The sequence below is a fragment of the Gobius niger genome (genome assembly GCF_951799975.1).
Source record: "Gobius niger genome assembly, chromosome: 21".
Lineage (NCBI taxonomy): Eukaryota > Metazoa > Chordata > Actinopteri > Gobiiformes > Gobiidae > Gobius > Gobius niger.
The window spans coordinates 682,328-708,661 of record NC_136872.1 but is presented as its reverse complement, the minus strand read 5'-3'; the positions used below and the strand labels follow the sequence as shown (position 1 = coordinate 708,661).

At 44.1% G+C, this 26,334-nt stretch overlaps 1 protein-coding gene across 1 annotated transcript; it reads right to left on the bottom strand.

Moving 5' to 3' along the window:
• Nucleotides 1–913: 913 nt before the first annotated feature.
• m1ap (meiosis 1 associated protein) lies at nt 914–6,443 on the bottom strand (the record flags this gene model as incomplete). Its single annotated transcript, XM_079580027.1, has 3 exons — nt 914–1,183; nt 5,898–6,149; nt 6,408–6,443. The coding sequence occupies 3 exons, from the start codon at nt 6,441–6,443 to the stop codon at nt 914–916; spliced, it is 558 nt and encodes a 185-aa protein (XP_079436153.1).
• Between the last annotated feature and the right edge of the window lie 19,891 nt (nt 6,444–26,334).

Sequence of the window (26,334 nt, the reverse complement as noted above, 5' to 3'; positions counted from 1 at the left end):
TGCAAACTTGACTTTTTGCCTTTAAACCATGCTATTGTGTTGTTTCCTGGTCAAAAACAGTATATTACTAGAGTATTTCAAATTATTATAAAGTTCTCCATCAGCAGAAAGTGATGAGGACTTTGTTGTACACAGGGCCATCGGGAAGCTGAACTCCCAGTAAATGATAGATAAACAAGTACATTTAAGTAAGTACATTTATTTAGAGGAGGCATAATATCTTTTATCGCGATAATTCGCTGCCGCCATATATATTACACTTCAGATTGTGTTGGAGATGTTGGTGGAAAACAATATTTTAAATTTGCATGTCTTCCAAACATTGGTTTATTTGGTAGGCTGTCCCTACCAAAATAAAGCAATAACTAACAGCGATTAGGATATTATTTTGTATATTTTGTGTTTTTCTGTATCTCATTACTACTGCAGCCTGCAGAGGGGCGCTTAAGACCAATTTGAATTCCTGAAGTTCTCACTCATTCTCACTTTTCCATTAAAGCTGGGGTACCTGACTTTTTGCTGTTGTAAATGTAATGTATATTTGCCATCATAGAGTTTGTTATAAACACAGAAAAAATAGATCTTGTTGCGTTGTCTTCACTCAATTTTTTTATTGAGCAATGGATGATAGAAGAATCTAAATTAGTGCAATTTATTTTGGGGCTGGTGCCCTTGCTTCACTTTGCCACTGCTCAAAGCTGTTGAGCATATGTCAAAGCTCTGAGTGCATATCATTTATTTGCTTGAACATTCTGGGTGTGCTGGAGGGATTGTGAGAGCTAGAAATAAGTTTGGGTCAAAACTAAACATTACATTTTTTGAACAGGAAAAATCTGGTACTGCAGCTTTAAGAGACTTCATCTTAAATTGTAAAACAGAAAATCTGAGCACGGAGAAGCCCAACATTTAGAGTTTACAAGCCAGGATATGTCCACTTTATCTGGGGTCTAGACTGTTCTAATGTGAGTGCCTGTGTCCCGACCTCCACGCTGCAGTTGTCGTTGGCCTGGCAGGTGGCGCTGCTGCTGTGTCTCAGGTACTGCTTGAACTGCTGCAGACTGTCGAGCACGCCCCGGGCCAGCTGCTCGGCCCTGGGTGTGTCTGCGCGCACACAGCCCTCGCCAGGCAGAGACCTCAGCTCCTCCACACAGGCGCGCAGACGGAGCAGGTTACCACGCACCGGCTGGAAAGGGAAACAACACCCAGTATAAACAATATCAGCTTTTTGAAGTTTCAAGCTTAATGGTTTTGTGTAGCCCAATATCACAACAGAAGTGGCCTCACAGCTGCACCAAACATTAAGGCAATAAAACAGAGCAATAAACATGACATTTAAAGGTGAATCCAGGCAAATATAATGTCCAATAGGAGGCAGCGACGAGCGGCGTGGGCGTCCCCCGTCCTTAGACTCCCCAGCACGGCAAGAAAAAACTCAAAAACCCAGCAGGAGAAAAGAGAAACCTTGGGGAGAACCACAGAAGGAGAGATCCATTCCCATGGACGGACAGGCTATAGAGACCCAGGGCCGAAGGATCCCTCAGCAGACGGGCCAAGATCACGGACCGTCCAGTCCTCAGGTTCCAGAATGCAGGGTTCTTCCATTCGAACAAGACAGGCACTCCCGAGGGGGGGGGGGACAGGAGACACCATGTGAATAGTGATGAACAGACAACAGATAAATTAAATATTGTATCATAATAAGACAAAGTCTGCAGTAAGAAGAAGAGGACAGCGCTCAGTGGACCGTACTTCCCACAGCAGTGTTCCTCCTAAGGCAGCTTCACTTCAGGCTGTGGGTCAGAGCTTTACCTAACTTTTCCTTTTCCCTTTATTTAACCAAGAAAGTCATCGTGAGATGGCAAAATCTCTTTGTCAGTGTCCTGCCACCTCCTATGACAAGAGGTGAAGAGAGCCTATTGTACATGGTTTTGTTGAGATACCAGAGCAGCTGTCATAAACCAATTTCATTACTTTATGATCAATATGAAAAGTCGGAGGGATAACATTCTGCTTCGAGCTATGAAAGTTTTAGATAATTAAACTTTATCAAAAATCATTATACAAAATTTATTTTGTATAATGTATTTATCAACATTGTGCTCTGGGAGGCTCCAACCCAAAAAAGGTTAAAGGGTGCGCCAGTCCAGCACCAGGTGTGGTGCAACGGAGGCCAAAGGTTTTGACCGTGCGTGTGCTGTGTGTTAAATCAATTTACCCAAAATGTAAGTTCTATACATATATTTTTTTTGCCTACAATAAATGGATTGGCATATCCGACTGGACATCTGCAATACTCTGTTACATTTATTTTTTATCACAGTAATCACCTGCACATAGCCAGCACGCGTTCTTCCAACTTCTAAATGCGCCACAACATTATGTCAAAACCTACTCTCATCGGGATGTTGGAGAAGTAAACTGCATTCGCCTACCGCTGCCTAAGCTGAAGACCATCTGGCAGACTAAGCACTGGGTGCAAAGAGCCTACGCGACCTGGAAACTACCGGGCGTGGTGTGTCGAGGAGCTGGTGGTGAAACGCTGGGGGACGGGGTCTTACCGGAGCCACGGAGCGTGTTGACCGAGGTGGGCTTGGCGCAGCGGCGGAGCCACCGGGACAGACTGGGTCTACCTGGTGCGCGAAGAGGAGCCATCTCGCTGGAGACGGAGAGCGAAACGGAGCCACGGCGGCGCTGGGTTTCACTGGAGACGGATCGTGGAGCCACAGAGCTTGGTGAACGGGGCCGGAGGAGGGACGGACGGTCTGCTGCCTGCAGTAGCCTATGCAAACTTCTTCAAATTTGAGGTACAAAAAGCGCTACGGTTATAAAATAAAATGTGTGCACACGAACTAAGCCAATGAAGTAAATAAGCTTAAATTAAAAAAGCTTACGTAATTCCAATGCGCATTGGTGAAGACGACTGAACTGTACTAAAAACAAAGAAGAATAAATTAAAGACTGATATATAAAGGTATACATTTAAAGGGTCAGTCTATTTTGTTTATAAAGCTACAGTGCCTCTCGTAAGTATTCATACACCTTGAGCTTTTGCACATTTTGTCATGTTTACAACCCTAAACATAAAGATTTTATTTTGATTTTTTTACTGAACGTTCACACACAAGTAACAGACAACTGTGAAGTGAAAGCAAAATGATACATGATTCATTCATTTTCAAAAAATAGAAAAGTGAAAAGTGGGGCGTGCATAAGTATTCATACAGCATTTTCTGAGTGCATTAAATTGCCTTTATAACATTCCTAATGACTCCAGAATGTTCACTCCTTGGCCTAACGGTTAAATAGAGGCACCTGTGTGTTATCTACTCTCAGTATAATTACAGCTGTTCTGTGAGGGCCTCAGAGCTGTGGTCGGAGTGTATTGGTCACTAAACAACATCATGAAGGTCAAGGAGCACCAGAGAGGTCAGGGATAAAGCTGTGGAGAAGTTTAAAGCAGCCTTAAGTTATACAAAGATTTCCCAAGATTTAAACATCTCCCGGAGCAACTGTTCAATCCATCATTCAGAAATGGAAAGAGTAAAGCACCACTGCCAACTTACCAAGACACGGCTGTTCACCTAAACTAACAAACTGAACAAGGAGACACTGGTCAGAAATACAACCAAGTGCCCCAAGATAACTCTGGAGGAGCTGTGAAGTCCTGCCGCTGAGCTGGGGGAATCTGTACATGGGACAACTGTAAGTCGTATCTACACAAATCTGGCCTTCATGAACAAGTGGAAGAAGAAAGCCATTATTGAAAGAAGGCCATAAGAAATCCCGTTTGAAGTTTGCTAGAAGTCATATGGAGGACACAGCTCCATGTGGAAGAAGGAGCTTTGGTCAGATGAGGCAAAAATGTAACTTTTTGGCCCAAATGTAAAACGTTATGTATGGAGCAAACCTGACACTGCTCATCGTCCTGAGTGCACCATCCCCAGTGTCAAATATACGGGGGGGGGAGCATCATGCTGTGGGGCTGCTTTTCCTCAGCGGGGACTGGGGAGACTGTAAGAAGAGTTGGGAACATGGATGGAGCCAATACAGAGACATTTTGGAGGAAAACCTGCTGGAGTCACAAGAGAACTGAGGCTGGGGCGGAGATTCACCTTCAGCAGGACGATGACCCTAAACACAAAGATAAATCTACAATGGAATGGTTCAATAAAAACATATTAATGTGTTAGAATGGCCCAGTCAAAGTCCTGACCTAAATCCATTGAAAATCTGTGGAAAGACTTGAAAACTGCTGTTCACAAACGTTCTCCTTCTAATGTGATGAGTCAAACCTGCCGTTATTGCAGCAAAAGGGGGTCCCACAAAGTATTCATTCATGCTGTATGAATACTTATGCACGCCCCACTTTCTCTGTTTTTTTTTTTTTTTAAATAACAGAATCATGTATAATTTTGCTTTCACTTCACAGTTGTCTGTTACTTGTGTGTGAACGTTCAGTAAAAAAAAATCCAAATAAAATCTTTATGTTTAGGGTTGTAAACATGACAAAATGTGCAAAAGTTCAAGGTGTATGAATACTTTCGAGAGGCACTGTATGTGTAGGTATATTTGCGATATGCGCCAGAGTGCACGTGGCATTTATGAACCTGTGCTTTACGCTCAGATCTTTCCGTGCGCAGAAGCATCTGATGGTAAAAGCCATGGAGAAATCCCAGCGTCATTTGAATGAAACGCCCCAAAATATTCATAATCAGGAGGCCTCACCCACGGGTTTTACGGCACGCACAAAACACGTCAAAAAAGAACATTTCTCCAACCAGGAAATGGTAAAGAGTTGTTTTTAACACAACAAATATATTTTTGTGCATGAGGAAAATTAAAGAATCTGTCAGTAACCCATATTAACCTTATAGCCAATCCAAGATCACATTCACTAAATATAAAAAAGAGGGGGAAAAGAAATAGGTTAACAATAAAAAGTGTTTATTAAATAAGCTGTAGGCCTAAATAGTCTATATAAAGAAGGGTGTACAATTAGCTAGACCACATTAAAACAAACAGTGTGTGAAAAAAGAAGAAAGTGTGGATATAACGCTGCAGAGACTCTGGACCATGAACTGAACCAGTGAAAGCAGCGGTCAGCTCCGCTAACTCAGCGCTGGAGCCGAGGGCAGAACTACACGTCTCTCAGAGCCTTCCTCCAGGAGGAAACAGGTGCGCGGAGAGCTGACAGCCAACCGGAACATAACCAGCCCGTCCGGACCGCAGACAGCCCTGTGACGGGACGAGCTTCGATCAGCCCCCTGAGGAGAGGAGAGCGTGCGGTCAGCAGACCCTGCGCGCGCCACTCCCGGACCTTACGAACCCGTCCGGACCCAAGAAAGCTGTGGTGCTGTCGAAGATGTTTGACACCCGGGCTACTCGCGCCACGGAATACGGCCCACAGACCTGACGCTCAAACCAGCCACATAGGATTTGAGCGCACCGTACGCCAGGTGTACTTTGCGCTCAGATTGATAAATGCCAAAACAGGCGGTAGTTTTTCATACACCCCACATACGCTCTGATTTTAGTTTGATAAACGAGGGCCAATATGCTGCAGTAATGCATTTAAGTTGAGTAAAAACATCTCTGTGGCTTCAAAATATACAGATGTGCTTCTGAAGACGGCACATGTTTTTGTCTAACCTTTTCCAGTTCCACCTCTGTGCAAAGTCATACATTCTTAAAGTGGCACTGCAGGTTTGAAAATGATAGTGTGATTCAAGTGATTAAACTCAGCAGCGACCAGCTCCCATTCATTTGCTCACACTATTTTGTCCCATTTGTTGACAAAGAACTAGACTAAAACTGAAAGTAATTATTTGACATTATTTAGTCCTGGTGCACCTAAATGTAAACGGTCTAAAACGCCCTGCATCTCTGCTCACACTCACCACAAAGGGCAGCAGGCACTCTCGCTGGCGGCTGACTGCGTACACGCTGAGCAGGGGGATCCGGCTGGGCCCGTCCACACTGGAGGCCAGGGTCAGCACGTTCTCCAGAGCCTCACAGAGCACCTGGCTCATGGGTGACCACCACGGGGGCACGGCCTCCACCACCAGCACCCGGGCCGGCTGACGGGGGAACGACCAACCGGTCATCAGGCTGACGGGCTGAGAGGAGCCCGACGCACGTTTCTTGTCCATCTGAAGGAACGGAACAGAGGCAATGTCTTTATGAAATAAAACAGCTACAACAGAAACAGTCACTGAGCTTTAACTAGTAGCACTAGCACTACTTAGGACTTGATTGGAGGGCTTGGTGCCCTGTGCCTGAAAGGTACATTTTTCCAAACCTTTGCATTTTTTATTCAGCAGAGCGCCCTGAGACCGCACTACAAAGAGCTCTTCATGTTTGTGCAGAGTTTTCCAATTCAGCAGCATTTATAGAGAATTATACTTTACCTCCAGAGCTGCAGGGGCAGACCAGAAGATCACCATGAGGGTTTTACATTAAGCAAAACGGTATTGTTTTTAAAAACATTCAGAGTGAGATTCTTCTTAATTCTTCTTGTGAGCGATTGTCTTTTCCATGATGACCTTTGGCTTTCCTCTTTGCTCTGTGCTTTGATGAGGAGGTGCAGGTCTGTTCCTGAGCTCTGGGGGTAAATGTGCTGAATGCCTGTCTCTCCTATTACTGCTGCTTAGGTGGAAAACACACCTCAATGTGACACAACTGCCATGTATTTCTGTTCCGCTATGCCAGGCTGCCAGCTTCACCTGTCGTCACGTAAAAAGTAAGAACTGAAACTTGGAACTGTCATAACCAAAATGGCACCTCCCAGAGTGTTTTGGTAGGTACCAAAGGGCGATAAATCTAACTGATCTGATTAAATTGCATATTGTGAGGTTGGTCAGTCAAAACTACAGCCCCATTTGGACAGGAGCAGAAAAGAACAGAGCACATAAGGTTTGTGTTTCAAATGCCTTTAGCAGTTTGGAATTGGCCAACAGGAGGCGCTGTGGGGCTGCATTTATGCGAGTTGATGCAGAGTGAGAATTACTAAATGCTTTTTGCCAAGTTTAAATCTCTGCCCCTCTGTACTAGACTTTACCAACTCATAAGCCAAGGCAGTAGATTCGAAATGTTTCCAAACTGGAGATGCATCGTCTCAAAGGACTAACCAACAAACAGCTGTTGCTAATAAACTAGCTTTGTTTTACTAAACATTTAGCTCAACATTAAGCCATTCTCTCAGAATACGACGCAGATCACCAAAACAAGTCAGCACTCGGTTAACCTCTCTCCAGTTCAGCTTTACCCAAATCTAAAAGTTTCTCGACTGGATAGCAACAGTGTAACGCCTCATTTGAAAGCTAAGATCTGCAAAACTCATTGCAACTTTTTTGTCACCTTGCCACAGCGTCTTTGTCACATTTTTAATTGTTTTTCTCACATTTCTGAAGCGTTTTTTGTCTCATTTATGTGGCTTATTCATCCCTTTTTTTCATGCTCTTTTGTGGTGTGTTTTTTCCCCACTTTTTTGGTGTTGGCCGTCGTGTTTTTGGGCCTCTTTTCTGTTGTGTTTTCATCCCCGTCTTCGTCGCTATTTTAATGCTTTTTTTCAAGATGCTTTTAGATTTGGGTAAAGCAAAACTGGAGAAAATGTTCTGAGTTCAGGTGGGGGCTAAGAGATTAAACATTACAAGTGCATATCTGATTTTGGGCAAGTAGTATTTTCTTAAAGGTACACTGCATAACATTTTAACTACACTGTTGCCAGCACAACAAAACATGCTCCTAATGACCAGCTCAACACAGAAAATGCTATTACTGGTCATATCTTAGGAGGGGTGAGCCTCATACATTTGTATTTGTACATTAATGTCTCAGTCCACTCCTGTCGAAATGTGACTAACGTGCACCTCTTGTGTGGCCAGTTTAGTAACTTTCAGACAACCTAGGGACTTTCTGGCGGCCCTAGAGGTCCCAGAATGCGTACCTCGTAACATACTGTACGTGATGTTTGTTAATAAAGACCATTTCATTTCAGTGTTTGGATGTTTCTGTTTTCCTTTTTTCCATCCGAGTAAAGCAGCTTGTTCATCCCCAGAGACGGCGTGTGCAGAGGGCTGTGACTAAACCATCTTGTGAAATGGAAATCTCATTACTACGAGAATCAAGTCTATTTGCCGCTGATTTCATTTCATCCGGGAGGAGGACGCCAAGCACAACTGTAAACACTGACTGGGCCAAGATCACAACAGCGTTACATAAATACAAACTGAAGCCGGGTTAGCAAATAGGAACGCACATAATTATAGATAACACACAGATGCAGTTAATACATGAGAGAGCGGCATTGGAACTGCCGGTTTCAAGAAAACTGACACAGCAGCATAAAGGCCAACGATGAAATGACGGAGCGAGACTAGAGAGCTTGCTGCAAATCTAAAGAGAGATCACCTTCACGCTGTGTCAGGGGCTACCTGAGTCCAGAAAGAGCTGTGCAGGATGTGGAAGAAGGAAAAGCAAGCGACTAGGGCTGGGTACATTTTTTTTTATATCAGTACTTTAACGGTACTTGGCTTCCAATACCTATACTAAAATATTTGTCATCTAGAACTAGGGATGCACCGATACCACTTTTTCTAAAACCGATACAAGTACTTTGATTTAAGTACTTGCCGATACCGAATACCGATACGAGTACAAGGCATTTTCTTCAACATACTTACTTTTTTCACAGAAGATTGGTTTGTAATAAGTTAATTTACTCATGTACATTTCCTTAAGTAAAGTAGGCGACACATTTAAGAGCAGTTATATTAGAATTGTGCTGATGCCATTTATTTATTTATTTTATTTTCATTCAATATAATGTTTTATTTTTATGTCTCTGTCCATCACAGACAGAAAAGCCCATGTCCTAAAGTTCCCAGTGCCTGTGCTTTATTCATTTATGTATTTTTATTTAACATAGTATTGAGATGTTACTTAAATGGTCTCTTTTCGACTTTACTTCAGCTCCTGTAGATTTTCTCGTGTGTTTGTAGTAACTTAGCGAGAAGCTACAGCGTTTTCATTCTTCTGCTGCAGCTCATTTTCCCCTCAATATAAACATGCTGTATGTCTTTAATCTGGATTTTCTGAGGACTTTTTTAGTCGCTGGGTTAGTTTTTCAGATGAATAAACCCCTGGGCTTAAAACGGCGTCAGAATGGCCAAAACTGCTAGCCGCGAGTTAGCAACATTAGCCTGTATGTTGTAAACACTGCAGACGCTGCAGCGCTAACAGCATTAAGCTCTGGTTAAATCCAGCTCAGACTCTGGTTTAGAGAGCGCAGTCTGTAATAAAGTCAGCTCTATGTGGATTATTGTGTTTACACTAAACAATTCTCCAGTTTGTTGCTTCGTCTCTCCTCAGCTGAGAGCTGCGCCTCGTAGGTGCGCTGGCCGCACGTCAAATGGTATCGGTTTCTGGCAGAGGTGGGAGTATGTCACTAAATGCAAGTCTCGAGTCAAGTCCAAGTCGTGAAGGTCCAAGTCCCAAGTAAGTCCAAGTCAATCGGTCATGGGCTCAAGTCAAGTCAAGTCAAGTCATAGCTTTTGTCAAGTCAAGTCAAGTCTTGCTTAAGCCGGCAAGTCACCTCAGGTCGCAAACGCCAGCGTGTCTACTTTTCAAAATGTGTTTAATCTTGAAAATTACAAGTGCTTTCTCAAGATATAGCGATTTAAAAAATTTAGGCTAAAATCAAACTTTTTAAAATCTCATGGATTTGGATTTAAAGTCTAATTAATATTTAATTGCCAAAAAATTCAAACTATATATATTTTAAATAAACATGTGTCTATGTACAAAATTACCGGGACAGCATTTTAAGGACGGGGGCCCGGGGGGGCCGACTTAAAAAAAAAAAAATGAAACAGTCTTTTAAACATGAGCCGCTTTTCCTTGTATGAAATATAAATATAAAATAATATTTTTATTTTTGTTAGTCTCTGGCAGTTTTTCTGTCAGTGGTTCCCCTGTGCTGCCCCAGCCCCTGTATACTCGGATTCGCCCCTGTTCAAAATAGATTCTGCGTAGCCCTCAGTCCCGCTGTCACTGGGCTGTGTGCGGATGCGTAACATAGTCAATAAATGCTGTAAACTTTGTGTGAACGAATTAAAACATCGAAAAACCCCAAGATTTCTGTTGATTAATCAGCCACGCATCGTCGTTCTGGAGGCTCCGTCTGCGCTGTAGGTACAGCCAATTGTTTCAAATGTTTTCCTGTCCGTAAATCTCCTCCTCTTCACTGTCTTTCGAAAACTTTTAATGCATCCAAAGAAACACGTCGTATTTCCTCCTGCCTTTTCGCGCTGTATTGATTAGACGCGCTCCGTCGTTAACCGAACGCGCATGTGGCTAATTACCATATGTAAACAAAGATGCGCTGCTTTTACGCAATGAATCCTAATCTTTCAACAGTTTCACTCAAATAAATAAAAACTATAAAGTCACAGAAAGTCATTGAGAGTCATTGGCCTCAAGTCCAAGTTAAGTCTCGAGTCACAAACAGCAAGTCCCAAGTCAAGTCAAGTCTTTTCGGAGCTTTGGTCAAGTAAGTCTCAAGTCCCAAAAATTGCGACTCGAGTCTGACTCGAGTCAAGTCATGTGACTCGAGTCTCCCACCTCTGGTTTCTGGTATCGGGACCTCATGAATGAGTATGAGTATGAGTACAAGCATGTGGTATCGGCCCGATACCCGATACTGGTATCAGTGCATCCCTATCTAGAACCAGGAAACAATAATGTGTGGAAGAACTGCAATATACAATACAATATCAGGTTCATCTCCAATGTCAAGAGGTGAGATGAAAAATGGGGAATCATTTGGGAAAAACTAGGACAAATTGTGTAAAAGAAAAAATGGGGCAAAAATGGGGAATAAACTGGGTCAAAAATTAAGAAAAAATAGGGAATAGGGAAAATATAACAATGTAAGAAGACAGATCAGACAAAGATCAACTTGTACCAGAGTGATTTGAAGATAAAAATATGGAGCAATAAAGGATCTGCTCATGATTGAAAACATTCACCTCATCAGTGAAACATGGTGGTGCAGCATCATGGCATGGGCGTGTTTGGGCCAATGGAACTGGTTCCCTTGTATTTATTAATGATGTGACTGTTGACAAAAGCAGCAGGATGAATTTTGAAGTGTTTCGGGCAACATCATGTGCTCATATTCAGCCAAATGCTTGGACATTACTTTTGGTCCCTTGAAAAGTGGGAGGCTCACATAAAAATGCTTGTAATTCCTACACCGTTCATCTGATTTGGATGTAAAATTAAAGCCTCAAATTAAAGCTGAAAGTCTGCATTTAATTACATATTTTTTGTTTTATTTCAAATTGTGGTGGTTTTATTGAGCCAAAAATGTTATGTTATGGACCTAACTGTATAGGGGCTCCCCACACACCAGGAGAAATCAGGCCAAAACAATCCAATATGTTGAATATCCTCGATTTGAGATCAGAGCAGACGAGAGCCGTCTGGACACCCTTCACACGGCGGGAATATCTGAGAAGATGATCTTTAGAGCCATTACGATCATCGGAGCGTCCTTAAAGGAATAGGCCACCGTTTTTACATACTAAGATATGTTCTTACCTAACTTTAGACGTGTTAATATATCCCCGTCTGGTCTTTGTCCGTGCGCTCTGCCAGGCAAACGGAGCACATACGCAGCCTCTCCCACATGTCATATAGCTCCAAAAAAGCTCACGATAGAAGCTACCAAGCTCTTCCACGTGTTCCCTATTTAAATAAAGTTATGTGAAGTGTTTTCATGCGAAGTATATTTACACAGAAATGTAACATGTCGATTTTATAAGCAGATAAAAAGGGGGACTATATTGTGAGGCGTAATGATACGAGGAGCACAGTGTCCGCGTAGTAACTCCTAAAGACTTCCCCCGCTCACTTCCGTCAATAACCTTTAGGAGTTACTGCGCGGACGTTGTGCTCCTGTATCATTACGCCTCACAATATAGTCCCCCTTTTTATCTGCTTATAAAATCGACATGCTACATTTCTGTGTAAATATACTTCGTATGAAAACACTTCACGTAACTTTATTTAAATAGGGAACACGTGGAAGAGCTTGGTAGCTTCTATCGTGAGCTTTTTCGGAGCTATATGACATGTGGGAGAGGCTGCGTATGTGCTCCGTTTACGTGACAGAGAGCACGGACAAAGACCAGACGGGGATATATTAACTCGACTAAAGTGAGGTAAGAACATATTTTAGTATGTAAAAACGGTGGCCTATTCCTTTAAGATTGATGGAAGGGAAGAATCGGGCTAAAATCGGCCTAATTATCCTGCAGTGTGAACCAGGCTTTAAGCTGTTGTCTTATGACCATTGAAACAATAGCCTCCTGTGTTACATATTTTCACTGTAAAGTCCCTCCCCATCTCCCGCTCCTTGTTCAACATGTGAATCTCCTGTTCTCCTTCCCTTGTTCGCACAGACACATCGCATCCTATTCCATTTCTCTCCACATTTGTAGTGTGTTTGATCTCATTGCTCACAGCGCGCTTTCCCTCATGAATGAAGTCTTTCTGTTGTTCCCACACGGTTGCATCACGCGTGCTGTTTTTAGCGCACTTCTAATTCAGGTACTGCATTCATACAATCTCTATTATACAGCCACCTCTGATTTTTCACACAGAACAGTGCTATATAAAACCAAAGCGATATTGCTATTATTTTTTTGATTAAACAAATACAATGTACTTCTTTATAATGCCACTTTAATGCCTAAATACCTTCTTTTTAATTCCACAAATGCAAAAAAAACCTTGACATAATTAATTTAATAAAATGTATAAACTTTCAATCAAAGGAATGAGAGGATATTTTGATATTCAAAACCAAATTGGACACAATGAAACACTTTTAAGTAAAGTATTGTGTAAAATTTCAGTCATAACTGCACCTGAATTAGTTTTAGATCACAGTTTTTGTGTTTTTGACTTGACATGCAGTAAAAAAAATAGTTCAGCAATGTCATTTTTGTGGATTCTCTAAGGAAATGTTCTAAGAAATTAAGATTTAATGCCAGTTTAAATCTTAAATCTGAATGCTTTTTAATACCTTTTATCATTCTGGCATTATTAACTGAATGACTTTTAAAGCTTTTAAATGCCCCGCGGAACCCTGCAAAACCAAGAGTCAGTTTATTGTACGACAAAACTAATAAACTAATACAAGGAATAACAGGATTAGCAGATTTAGTTTTAGATTGTTAAATAATCACAATCATTCTATTTATTTGTGCTACATGAGTATTGTGATGTATAAATGTAACATGTCTTTATGAACCAGCGTCGTGCTTCACATGTAGAACAAGCCCGCGGGGCGGACAGGCGCTACCCCCCACTCTGCGCTTATTACTGAGCTAATCTGTAACACGCTGCTGCTGCCTGCTCACTGCTTTCAACCACCAGCATGGGAAACCCCTACGTTTGACAGCAATGGTTCGCTTTAATCTCAAACGAGAGCAGCAACCACACAGACAATAGGTGAGAGGGAGACATGTCTACAGAGGGGAAGGACAAAGCATCTCACCATCCTGTGATCCTCAGCCGTACCTGAAAAACAAGAGCAAAAGGAAGAACATTTTAAAGGAGATGGGATAAAACGATAAAGAAATCTGAATCTGGGACATGCACAGTTTTTTTTTTACTTATTTGAAAGTGTTATAGATCAGTGGTTCAAAAACGTTTCACACCAAGTACCACGTCATGAAATATTTGACCTTCCAAGTCCCACCAGGCCAGGACCAAAACATGCTCTCAAGTAGATGTAAATTGGACTAGATTATGTGGGCATAAACCATGAAAAACATCAAAGTTAACTGCATTACTGAAGCGTAAACGAAATGATCGCAGATTGAAATGAAATGGGTGGAGCGCGGAGCCTCTCTGGGTCAAAAGCGGAGGACAAATGTCCCTATTTGTGGACAGTAAAGTCGACAAATACAAAAAAACTGTTTGTCAGAGCCTGATGACCCACGTGGTGCTGAGAGCTGGGGACAGGACGTGACCTGAAGTGAATGATCAGCTGCACAGTGAGGGGAACTGAGGAGGAGGAGGGCAGCCTTTGTCACACACAGCCTGGATAAAGGCGTATTGTGCTCAGTATTTGATCTGCTCCTTTCATCCGCCTGTCCTTCCAACCCACAGCCCAAACCTGTCCTCACACACACAGCAGATTCAGCCCACTTCACCTGAGGACTTCACTTTCCCGTCCTCAGCATTTCCACCAGGGTATTATTAAAGCAAAGGAGTATATTCCATAATAATAATGATTCATGGATACTTTAGTGGGGTGGTTTCTTTTCTGGTTTGATCAAGGGTATACCATATTTCCAACATAAAAATACTTTTATTCACATAAAAGCATTTGGACACTATACCAAATGCTCCAAGTATTTATCTGGCAGCTAATGTTGTTGTCCCACGGGTCTTTTCTCAACTTTTTAAAATCATATTCATATTATAGCATCATATAATATGTCACAATATAACATGTAAAGCTAATCGTCAGCCTGTTGACAAAAATAATAGGCATTACATCGATTTTTCCCCCAGCACGGCTAAACACTGCTGGATGTGTCCTGGATGTGTCCTCAGTTTCCATGCTGCCTGGAGCATGTTCAGTCCCGACAGATCTTAAAAGCTACGTATGAGAGGGTCTGGTGAGTACCTGGATGGATAAATGATGGGGAATGCCAGGAAGCCGGCCTGAGTGGTTGCTGATGGTCAGAGGGTCTGTGAAAATACTATGCTAAAATACAAACAAAACACAATTAAATAAACTGACTCTATTATTGCATGTAATTGAAAGAGCACTGCAAATAATCATGTCAAAAGTAACTCTATTAGCCAAATTTAGCTCCAACTCACAAGTGTTTAAAAGTTCAGACATCTAGCCCAACAGGCTTACCTTTCCACTGGCTTTCAATGGAAAAATCTCTAAATGCTTTAAAATAAGGTACTAACTGTTTGTATGACTGGAAAATGTTCACACAATATCTCCTAATAGAAAACTCTAGTCTATATATGTGCGTACAAACCAGACGATGTGGTTGAGCAGAAAAACTTGTTAGCATCGTTAGCATGTCGCGCGCTAATGGCGCTAACAGGAAGCAGCCAACGCAGGGTGGGCTGTGATTGGCTGTTCATTTAGCTAGTTCAACACTAGTTTTACAACATACTTTTAATTTGCACCTTTTAGACAATTTGTAAGACGAGAATCATTAAGTGAAGGCTGATTGATTTATTGCAGTCTATTTTTTATTTAGACATTTATATTTGTCTCTATATTATTTTAAAGAAAGAAAGAAGTCGAGATGGTCAGAAAGATCCCTAAAATTCAGACTAGAATGTATATTTAATGAAATATTACAAGTTTAAAGGGACTAGACAGAGTTAAAAAAATATATATACATATTTTCTACTCCCTACTTTCTCCAGCAACGTCCTAATGTAGAATGAGCCCCCCATCCTATTTACCACACTCTTAGAAATGATGTGTTAAATTTTAACACAATTTCTGTGTTAAGGCGCATTTAACACATGTGTTCATGTTAACACATGTTGTGTTAATATTCTGTTGGTTTTGAAATGTGTGTGTAAAATGAAATTACACAAAATAACCCATCTCATGTGTTAAACTGTTGTCCAATCACGGAGCGGGACAGTCCGCTCACCGAGGGCGAAATATGCCAAGTCAACACTTACAAGGTAAGCGAGTATTAATTGTTCATATTTCACATTAGTCACTTTCCGAAAACTGCTTTATTTACGTCCCTTGTTTGCCGTTTGCAGTAGAAGTTTTTGTTGTTGTTGTTGGTAAAAGCAAGTCTGTCGTAGCCGTATGCTAGCTCACTTCCTCTGGATAACACACTGCCGGCTAGTGTCAAACCAAACGCAGAGTCGTTGCGCATTGAACAGGATTATCTTCGCCTCCGCGGGGCTGAAGTGAGGCCGTAGACGTGTGTGCAGGTGCGGGACAGCAGCCTCCTCTGTCCCCGCCTCACACGCCTCCTCCGCGGGGCTGAAGTGAGGCCGTAGACGTGTGTGCAGGTGCGGGACCGCAGCCTCCTCTGTCCCCGCCTCACACGCCTCCGCCGCGGGCTGACTGCGCTCTCCTCCTGCCCCCGCCCCGGGTGGATCGTAACCTGGCGGTATTGAGCATGTCTGACTGATAAATGTTGTGGGTTTAGTTTCATGTTAGCGACGCGAGCTGCCTCAGCTGTTCGCACTTAAAGTCCAGAGTTTTGTTTTGGCCAAAGCTGACTGACTGTAAAGCCAGGGCGGTGTTTGTGGACTTGGGGGCGGACAGGGGCTGGAGCTCTCGCTTTTGCGCTTATAATGAAGGCAGATCGGAGATGATTGAATTTACATTAAATCAACACTGCCTCAAAACTCTGGTAAAATTATTATCTAACGTTTGATAGTGAATCGTGTGCTATATATACAAAAGTTGTGGTATTTTAGGGAAAGCAGTTATGAGAATTAAACTTTAAAATTTAAATACAGAGCCTGACATTTTTCCCTCACTAAAACAATTTCTACTCTTACAGATTGTAAAATGGAGGCCAGAGTGGACAACAGGTCTGCTCTGTACATTATTTAAATTAGATGGTTATAAAATAAGCCTATTTATATTGTCTGAATATGTCCTTTATTACCAAGTCTGTCCAATGCGTAATGCAGTTGCATAAATGTCTGTACTCTGATCTGTATTGCAGATTCATTAACAGTACCAGTGGTCAGAATAAGCCTCCAGTGGGACCTTCTCCGATGAAGACCCAAACACAAGAGGGGCATTTGTCATCAGGAGCAAAGAAAATGGTGAGTTATGTATTTGTGACAGTGGCGGCTGGTGATGTTTAAACCAGGGGGGGCTGTTGCCTCTACCTACCTTCAATTATATTTTAGAAGATGCTTATAAACATTAAACATGTTTTTAACTTAAAAAAGAAAGTTATCTTTGGGGCATGTAATAATATCATTATTTTATGTAGAATATATTCAAAACTTATTGTTTAGTTTTATTCAACAATAAAATAAATAATTTCTGACTTAAGTGTAATGATAGTCACTATACATATTTTTGTTGTGCACCACTGAGTTGTGTTTTGTACCAACAGAACCAGAACAAAGGCAGGAGGTGTTTCCTCTTTGATTTCATGTACAGTTTTAGTCCCAGACCTGCTATGGTTCCATTATGAGCCTCAGAGCCACAGGTTTAAACCCGTATAAACCATCAGACAAATGATCCGCTCAGAAATAATGTGCAGCTCACGTATAGAAGAGAGTCCTCCTCCTCTGTAGCACCTGGAGCTCCTCCTGTAGCACCTGGAGCTCCTCCTGTAGCACCTGGAGCTCCTCCTGTAGCACCTCGAGCTCCACCTCTGTTTCCCTCAGTGAATGAATGACGTTCCCCTCTCCTGTCGTAGCTCCTCCTCACGGTCCTGAATCTTCTCTCCATCAAACGTCCACGTCCTGGGACATAACTCTCTGTCCAAGTCAGCGAGGGTTGTCCCAAAGTGTGAGATAAACAAGCAGTAGCTAAAACAGACGAGCTAGTTAGCATCGCCATGCTACCTCCAGGAAAGTCCGTTTAGACGTGACTTCTGAGTGAAGAAAGTTGTCCCAAGTCCATTTGTTTGACTAAATCCTTTCACCTCCTCTCCGGAAACAACAGAAGCTTCTCCGTCTCTCAAATGAGAAGTTTTTCCTCCGATCGTCCGTGAGCTCAGAGCTGCTCCAACAACGAGCTACTCGTGTTTGTTTACAGGAGACGCTTCCTCGTCTTTCACCTGTTAAATCTCCGATGGGCGCTTGGCCTCAGCGCCATCGGAGAATTATTATTGCGCGTCTCTGATTGGTTGAATTAATGATATACAGTGACGTTTTTATACCATAGTAGAGCGCCATTGGTTAGATGCTTGGGGCGCTGTTCCTCACCGCCCCGAGCACAAAACTACACATTTATGAGGCTGTTACAGCGGTTACAGCACAAGATGAACCAGGCAGACAAAATGACACCTCCTTCACCTCCGCTCCCCCTCCCTCAGTGTAAAAAACACCTGTACATAAGAAAGTTATGACTTTTCTAAACTTAAAACTTTTTATTTTATTTGCAAAATTGATAGGAGGGGCGGCGCCCACCGCCCATAATGGACCAGCCGCCACTGATTTGTGATACAGTCAAGTAAGAATTCAGACCATGGTTGATAGTTAAATGATATTTTCTGTATTTTTGCCTTTTCCCAGTCCTCTGTCCAATCCAGTAATAACATAATAATTCCCCTTCAAGATAGATTTGGTGAGTACGAAGTACAAACTCTCTTAAACTTCTAACATTCTGTAAACTTATCTCACAATTTACTTTTAATTTGTGTTTTCCTAGAGTCGTGTTCCTCCTGAGCTCTTCAACACTTACCTATACGTCTGCATCAGGACGTGCTAATGGATCAGAATCAGAATCGTTTAGTACACGCTGTGCAGAAGTTTCTCCATACAGTGAGTTTTACTATACGTTTCTCAATATTTGTTGAGTCTTTGTAAAACGTCAAAACATAATTTGCTTCTGTATCTGTTGTGCAATATAAAGAAATATGTATCATTTGTTAAGCTCATAAGTATTCAAAGGTTTATGTATTGTGTTATTTCTCAGACTTGATAAAGCATCAAAAGCCCTTTTGGAAAAATACCGAGACCCAACCAACCAGCAGCCCAGGACCTCTCCCAACAGCCCAGGACCTCTCCCATCAGCCCAGGACCTCTCCCATCAGCCCAGGACATCTCAACAGCCCAGGACCTCTCCCAACAGCCCAGGATCTCTCCCATCAGCCCAGGACCTCTCCCATCAGCCCAGGACATCTCCCATCAGCCCAGGACCTCTCCCAACAGCCCAGGACATCTCCCATCAGCCCAGGACCTCTCCCATCAGCCCAGGACCTCTCAACAGCCCAGGGCCTCTCAACAGCCCAGGACCTCTCAACAGCCCAGGACCTCTCCCAACAGCCCAGGACCTCTCAACAGCCCAGGACCTCTCCCATCAGCCCAGGACCTCTCAACAGCCCAGGGCCTCTCAACAGCCCAGGACCTCTCCCAACAGCCCAGGACCTCTCAACAGCCCAGGACCTCTCCCATCAGCCCAGGACCTCTCCCATCAACCCAGGACCTCTCAACAGCCCAGGACCTCTCAACAGCCCAGGACCTCTCCCATCAGCCCAGGACCTCTCAACAGCCCAGGGCCTCTCAACAGCCCAGGACCTCTCAACAGCCCAGGACCTCTCCCAACAGCCCAGGACCTCTCAACAGCCCAGGACCTCTCCCAACAGCCCAGGACCTCTCAACAGCCCAGGACCTCTCCCATCAGCCCAGGACCTCTCAACAGCCCAGGGCCTCTCAACAGCCCAGGACCTCTCAACAGCCCAGGACCTCTCCCAACAGCCCAGGACCTCTCAACAGCCCAGGACCTCTCCCATCAGCCCAGGACCTCTCCCATCAACCCAGGACCTCTCAACAGCCCAGGACCTCTCAACAGCCCAGGACCTCTCCCATCAGCCCAGGACCTCTCCCATCAGCCCAGGACATCCCATCAGCCCAGGACCTCTCAACAGCCCAGGACCTCTCAACAGCCCAGGACCTCTCCCATCAGCCCAGGACATCCCATCAGCCCAGGACATCCCATCAGCCCAGGACCTCTCAACAGCCCAGGGCCTCTCCCATCAGCCCAGGACCTCTCAACAGCCCAGGACCTCTCCCATCAGCCGAGGACCTCTCAACAGCCCAGGACCTCTCCCATCAGCCCAGGACCTCTCCCATCAGCCCAGGACCTCTCAACAGCCCAGGACCTCTCCCATCAGCCCAGGACCTCTCCCATCAGCCCAGGACCTCTCAACAGCCCAGGACCTCTCCCATCAGCCCAGGACCTCTCAACAGCCCAGGACCTCTCCCAACAGCCCAGGACCTCTCCCATCAGCCCAGGACCTCTCAACAGCCCAGGACCTCTCAACAGCCCAGGACCTCTCCCATCAGCCCAGGACCTCTCCCATCAGCCCAGGACCTCTCCCAGCAGCCCAGGACATCTCAACAGCCCAGGACCTCTCCCATCAACCCAGGACATCTCAACAGCCCAGGACCTCTCCCATCAACCCAGGACCTCTCCCAACAGCCCAGGACCTCTCAACAGCCCAGGACCTCTCCCATCAGCCCAGGACCTCTCCCATCAGCCCAGGACCTCTCCCAACAGCCCAGGACCTCTCAACAGCCCAGGACCTCTCAACAGCCCAGGACCTCTCCCAACAGCCCAGGACCTCTCCCAGCAGCCCAGGACCTCTCCCATCAACCCAGGACCTCTCCCATCAACCCAGGACCTCTCCCATCAACCCAGGACCTCTCCCAGCAGCCCAGGACCTCTCAACAGCCCAGGACCTCTCCCAGCAGCCCAGGACCTCTCCCATCAACCCAGGACCTCTCCCATCAACCCAGGACCTCTCCCAGCAGCCCAGGACCTCTCCCAGCAGCCCAGGACCTCTCCCAGCAGCCCAGGACCTCTCCCATCAGCCCAGGACCTCTCCCAGCAGCCCAGGACCTCTCCCAACAGCCCAGGACCTCTCCCATCAACCCAGGACCTCTCCCATCAGCCCAGGACCTTTCCCATCAGCCCAGGACCTCTCAACAGCACAAGCCTTACCACTGCGCTGAGCTGCGCTGAGCAACACCAAATCGCAGAACAACAGTCATCACCCAAACGAGTGATGAGAACCAGAGTTTAGTGAAATTGTGATTGTGAGTGTAAGTCAGGACTTGGCCAACCAGCCTCAAGTTTAGATTTGTATTTTTGATTGAAAAGAGTTTGACACATGAGCAAATTTAACAGAACCCTTAAAGGAATAGGCCACCGTTTTTACATACTGAAATATTCTCTTACCTAACCTAAGTCGAGTTAATATATCCCCGTCTGGTCTTTGTCCGTGCGCTCACACATACGCAGCCTCTCCCACATGTCACATAGCTCCGAAAAAGCTCACGATAGAAGCTACCAAGCTCTTCCACGTGTTCCATATTTAAATAAAGTTACGTGAAGTGTTTTCATGCGAAGTATATTTACACAGAAATGTAGCATGTCGATTTTATAAGCAAATAAAAAGGGGGACTATATTGTGAGGCGTAATGATACGAGGAGTAAAACGTCCGCGCAGTAACTCCTAAAGGTTATTGACGGAAGTGAGCGGGGAAGTCTTTAGGAAATACTTTTAATGATATTGTTTGTGATTATTTTAGTGTGCTTCCTGCATGTACATGTATAATATTCATTTTAGGAGTAAAATACAAAAACAGATGATAAACAACACAAAATGTGTTAAAAAAAAAAAAAAAAAAAAAGCACATCTCCGTGTCTAGTTAAGGACTACACAACATGTGTAAAAAGCAACACAGTCAGTGTGTTGAAATTTTTAACACATTTCATGTGTTAAAAATTTCAACACACTGACTGTTAAAAACAACACATGTTGTGTAGTTAGCGTGTGTGTTAGCGTGTGTGTTAGCGTGTGTGTTAGCGTGTGTGTTAGCCATTTATGAAGCTATGTTGCAGATGTCAACTCCTTATAACTGCATCGTGAAGTAACTTCACTTATTGCTGTGATATTTATATTAATTTTACTGCTAATAATGCGTGGCAGCCTCCCCTATGTCTGTTGGGGATCTGTTTTGTTTTCTGCTCCCCTCCCTTTTTGTGCAGAACGTGTGGGACAGGGGGTTTGGCTGGCTCCTCCAGGGGAATGAGGCACACCTGAATCAACTCCACATTCATTTCAGTCTTCAAGACCCTGGGCTGCACAAAACTTCTCTGCCAGAGTTCAGTTTGAAAACAATTTTTTGGAATCTAATATTTTTTCCCTGTGCTCAGGTGCCTCTCCTGGAGTGACTTCACAAACCAACCTATCGGCCCCCCAGCCCCCTGTCTCCACTGCCCATCCTGCCTGCCTCCTGTCCGGACATACATTTTTGAACTTTGTTTTGTCTCCGGCTCTGCTTTGGGGTTCCTTTTTACAAACCTTAACAATGTCTACCCCATGGCAGCTGTGGCGACAAACGTAGCTTACAATCACCATATGGGGTGAATGTATGATGCAGAAGTGTAGAGCAAGTGGAAAGACGCTATGTTAGACTAATACATTTATAACATTTATCATTATTGTTAACAGATTATGTGGTGTGATCAAATACATATAATGATCTGTTCATAGACCTAAATAATGACAGGTTGACATGTGGATTTTACATTTACCAGAATACCGGACAAATATCCACACCTGAAATTGTGCCATTATCATGTTCTACAATCAAAAGTCCACCGTCCCTCTCTATAGCAAGTTTAGGTTGAAACCAGCCTGTGTTTGATGTTGCCGGCCTCACCTCCATACCTCAGCCTGTGGGGGACAGACTTGTGAAAGCATTTGTGTGAGCACATGTGTGGTGGGGAGATAAGGTGAGTGTTTGATGGATACACAGCAGTGTGTTGTCGCCCCTGGGTGCTCCTGGCTGCACCCTTTTTCTACGTGCCAGCCTCATGTGCCCTGTGCAGAGCAAAGCTGAGCCACTCTGGAACACAACCAGGGGGTGGGGAGGGTAATCAAAATGTTCAACAGGAAGTCAATTTAATTTTCATAGTGGGTTAAACTGGGCATTGAAGGACAATTTCTCCAAAACAACACGAAAGTCAAGCAAATACTTGTCCGTCTTCAATATGGAGACCACCAAGATTCAGTTATGTTTGTACATTATATTTTCTCCCCCTCAAGGCGCTAATAGCCTCATATCTGGTGCCCTGTGTTTTCACATTCCTATCTCATTAGCTTTATCATTTATTTAATTGATTTGTTTGGTTAATGAACATACCGTCATGCTCTACGGTTTACATACCCTGGCAGAATTATTATTATTTTTTACAATTTTTCAAAGAATATGAAAGATAACACAAACGTTTCTTTTCACTCATAGTTAGCACATAGTGGTTGTGTGAAACCATATATGATCAAACAACTGAATTTGCTATTTTAAATCATAATGAAAAAAGCACCAAAATGACCCTGATCAAAAGTTTACATACCCCAGTTTTTAATACTGTGTATTGTCCTGTTAAAATAAATGACAGCTTGGAGTCTTTTGTGGTCTTTGTGGTAATGTGGCCCATTCTTCTTGGCAAAACGTCTCCAGTTCCTCTAAGTTCCTGGGCTGTCCTGCATGTTTATTTGGTTTATCTGGTAGGGACAGTGCCAGTTAATGAACAAGCCACGCCGGATTGTAGCTTTAGGCTAATTTCCATCCATCGTCCCCCATGCGCACTCTCAAACACTCTCATTCATCCTGGCCTATTGTACAAGCATTTTTGTTGTTGGGGGAAACCTACACAGACACAGGGAGAACATGCAAAGCCCACACAGAAAGGCCCCGTCCTTGGTGGGAACCGAACCCGGACCTTCTAGGCACGAGCACTAACCGCTGCACCACTGTGCCGTGAATGCCCGGAGCGAGCTGCGTCTCCCTCATCGCTCTCATGTTGTTTCTCAGGTCACATTTCTCATTATTCCCCTTTGTTCTGCACATGCAGCTTGATGGCCATGTTGGGAAAGCTTCACTGCGGCTCAAGACGAACCCTCCTTTAGATAATGTGCAGGTTTATTTCATTTGTTACTAACATCATTTGAATGTATTGTGTGGCTGCTGACATCTGTTTGCTCCATTTGCGGATGCAGAGGGCCTCAGACCCTAAACTCCTGCAGCACCCCCCACAGGATACCATGAGGGACACGGTCGAACACTTTCTCCAGATCCACAAAACACATGTGGACTGGTTGGGCGAACTCCCATGAGCCCTCGAGCACCCGATAGAGGTTATAGAGCGGGACCAAAACTGCACTGCTCCTGGATCTGGTCGACTATCGGCCTCTACCCTGTGGACAATGTTGCACTTCTATGTAGGGAAAATCACTTTGCAGTGGCCACTAAACCTTTAATAGATCCATCATGATTAGTTATTAGTTTGATGTAAATTCCTCTACAAAGCTAACCTCTGATTGTAATTCTTTTAATTCCTTATTAATAAGATAAGATAAGATGGTACTTTATTGATCTCACAGATGGAGAAATTGCATTCGATGAGAGAGCATCCAGCAGCAGCACCCATTCAGTGGCACCACTCTTTTTCTTTTCTTTGGTGAAAGATGGTTGTGTCGCGGCCGCCATCTTCACTGTTTTGGTCACAGGAGGAGCACTGGTTGATGGGAAATCCGTAGACGATGACCTCGGCGGTGGAGCTCTTGCGCTTGGCCACGATGTTCTTGGCCACACAGGTGTAGTTGACCGTGTGGGACAGACGCGCCTGCTTGATGATCAGGTTGTGTCCACGGTGATGTAGAAGTTCCTGTCCTCGGCCGGGTCCATGATCTCGTTGTCCTTCAGCCACTCCACCCGCATGACCTTGGAGGATGGAGAAACTGTAGCTGCCCTCTGTCTCCTCTGATCATCTGAAACGGTGCACCGCCTCCTGGGCTTGTCCCCGTCTCAGAGCGTGGTGTCCTGCACTGGTCAGCTCCACCTCGTCCTTCCTCTTCCTCCTGCACAGCTCCCTCCACAGTCTCTCACCATCTCCTCGTTGGTCCCTTTTGTTGTTTCCTGTAGCTCCTCTTGTGACGCCTCCTCCGTGCTGCAGGTGTGGGGGCTCTTGGTGCCTCTTCACTGTTCAGTGTCTCAGAAGAAGATGTTTGTAGATCTCAAATGGGTTTAGCTGATAAGCTAGCAGTTTGTTTACCTTCAAAAAGCTGCTTTCTTCAGGACCATTTTGGACTCTCAAAGTAAACAAATCCACCAAACCTCCACAAAAACACGGTAAAGACGTACAAAAGTATCCAGAAAAACAACGTGGTTTGCTGAAAAAGGCGAACAATTCAGCTGCACCAGGAGAGAGGGAGGTCACTTAATAAAGGGAGACTTTACTTTACTTTATTTTTATTTCATTTGTAGAGGACAATGCACATTATACCATGGTCTGGGTGAATGTTCGATTCTGATTGGCTGGTGGGGGCTAACAAGCGTGCATTATTTCTGTCTAACCGCACACGTAGTCCGGTAGTTAAATCACTGGTGTGGCGTCGCCATAGCAACGCCTGACACAGCTGAATCAGATAAAGGCGTAATTAGTGACTGACAGGAACGTATGAGATGGATTTAGTGTTTGCTAAATGTTTGTAGAGGAGAGTGAGCAGCTAGGTTAGCTACTGTTAATAACATATGAGCTTTACATTTCTATTGGAAACGGTTAAGGCTATTCATCATTTTCAGGCGTACATAAAATGATCCTGCATTGAAGCATCTTTGTCTGGATTAGTAAAGTCAAACATAAAAGTTTGAGTCGGGGGGGCCCAGGTGTGAGCGACTCCACCGCAGCTGTTTCCATAAACAGGTGAGCTGGTTGAGCTAGCTAGCTAGCTTCAGGTTAAACCTTGTAAAAGGTAAATAACTCCTGCCCACGAGTGCCGCATATCGGTGTTTCCTTCCAGGGAAAAGTGTTTCCGGGTTAGTCCTGTTGTGTTGTGATTCTGTGCTGATGTTGTGTCGTTGAGCCTGACTGAGATCCTCGTAATAGCTGCGGAGAATGACTCGCTCTGAGACCAGCCTTCAGTGACCGGCTAATAACCCACACAAAATAGTCCCGTAGTCTGGCAGATTTAGTGAGTTTAGTCAATGAAAAAACATTTATTATAAATGTTACGTTTGTGGGACCCTGGTATAAGCGGATTAAACAACGAGGAGCCGCGTTAGACGTTATAATGCAGTAACTCCGCTGAGCGTCGTGGTGTTCTTGACTCCACGTCGTGCATTATATATAGTTTGTGAGATGTTTTAAACTCTTCTCACCACAGATGTTTGTTCTCTTTCCAGTGTGGATCGTCACGAGTGTCTTTGTAAATCACATGATTGAACAAAATGTTTGCCACACTGGTCACAGCTGTTCTTTCCAGTGTGTGCTTGTCCGTGGACGTTCAGTTCACAAACATGCTTTTTCCCCTGTATAAATTCTCTCATGTGTTTGTAAGTTACTTACGACAGCAAAACTCTTTCCACACTCACCACAAGCACGAGTATTTTCACTAGTGTGGATTCGATGGCGGTTGGTGACTTGTGCCCATTTGAAAACCTTGTCACACTGGTCACATTAGTCCGACTGCTCGTCGATGTGCAGGCACTGGTGAGATGAGAGCAAGTCCTTCACCGTGAACATTTTCCCACACTGCTCATTCATACGGC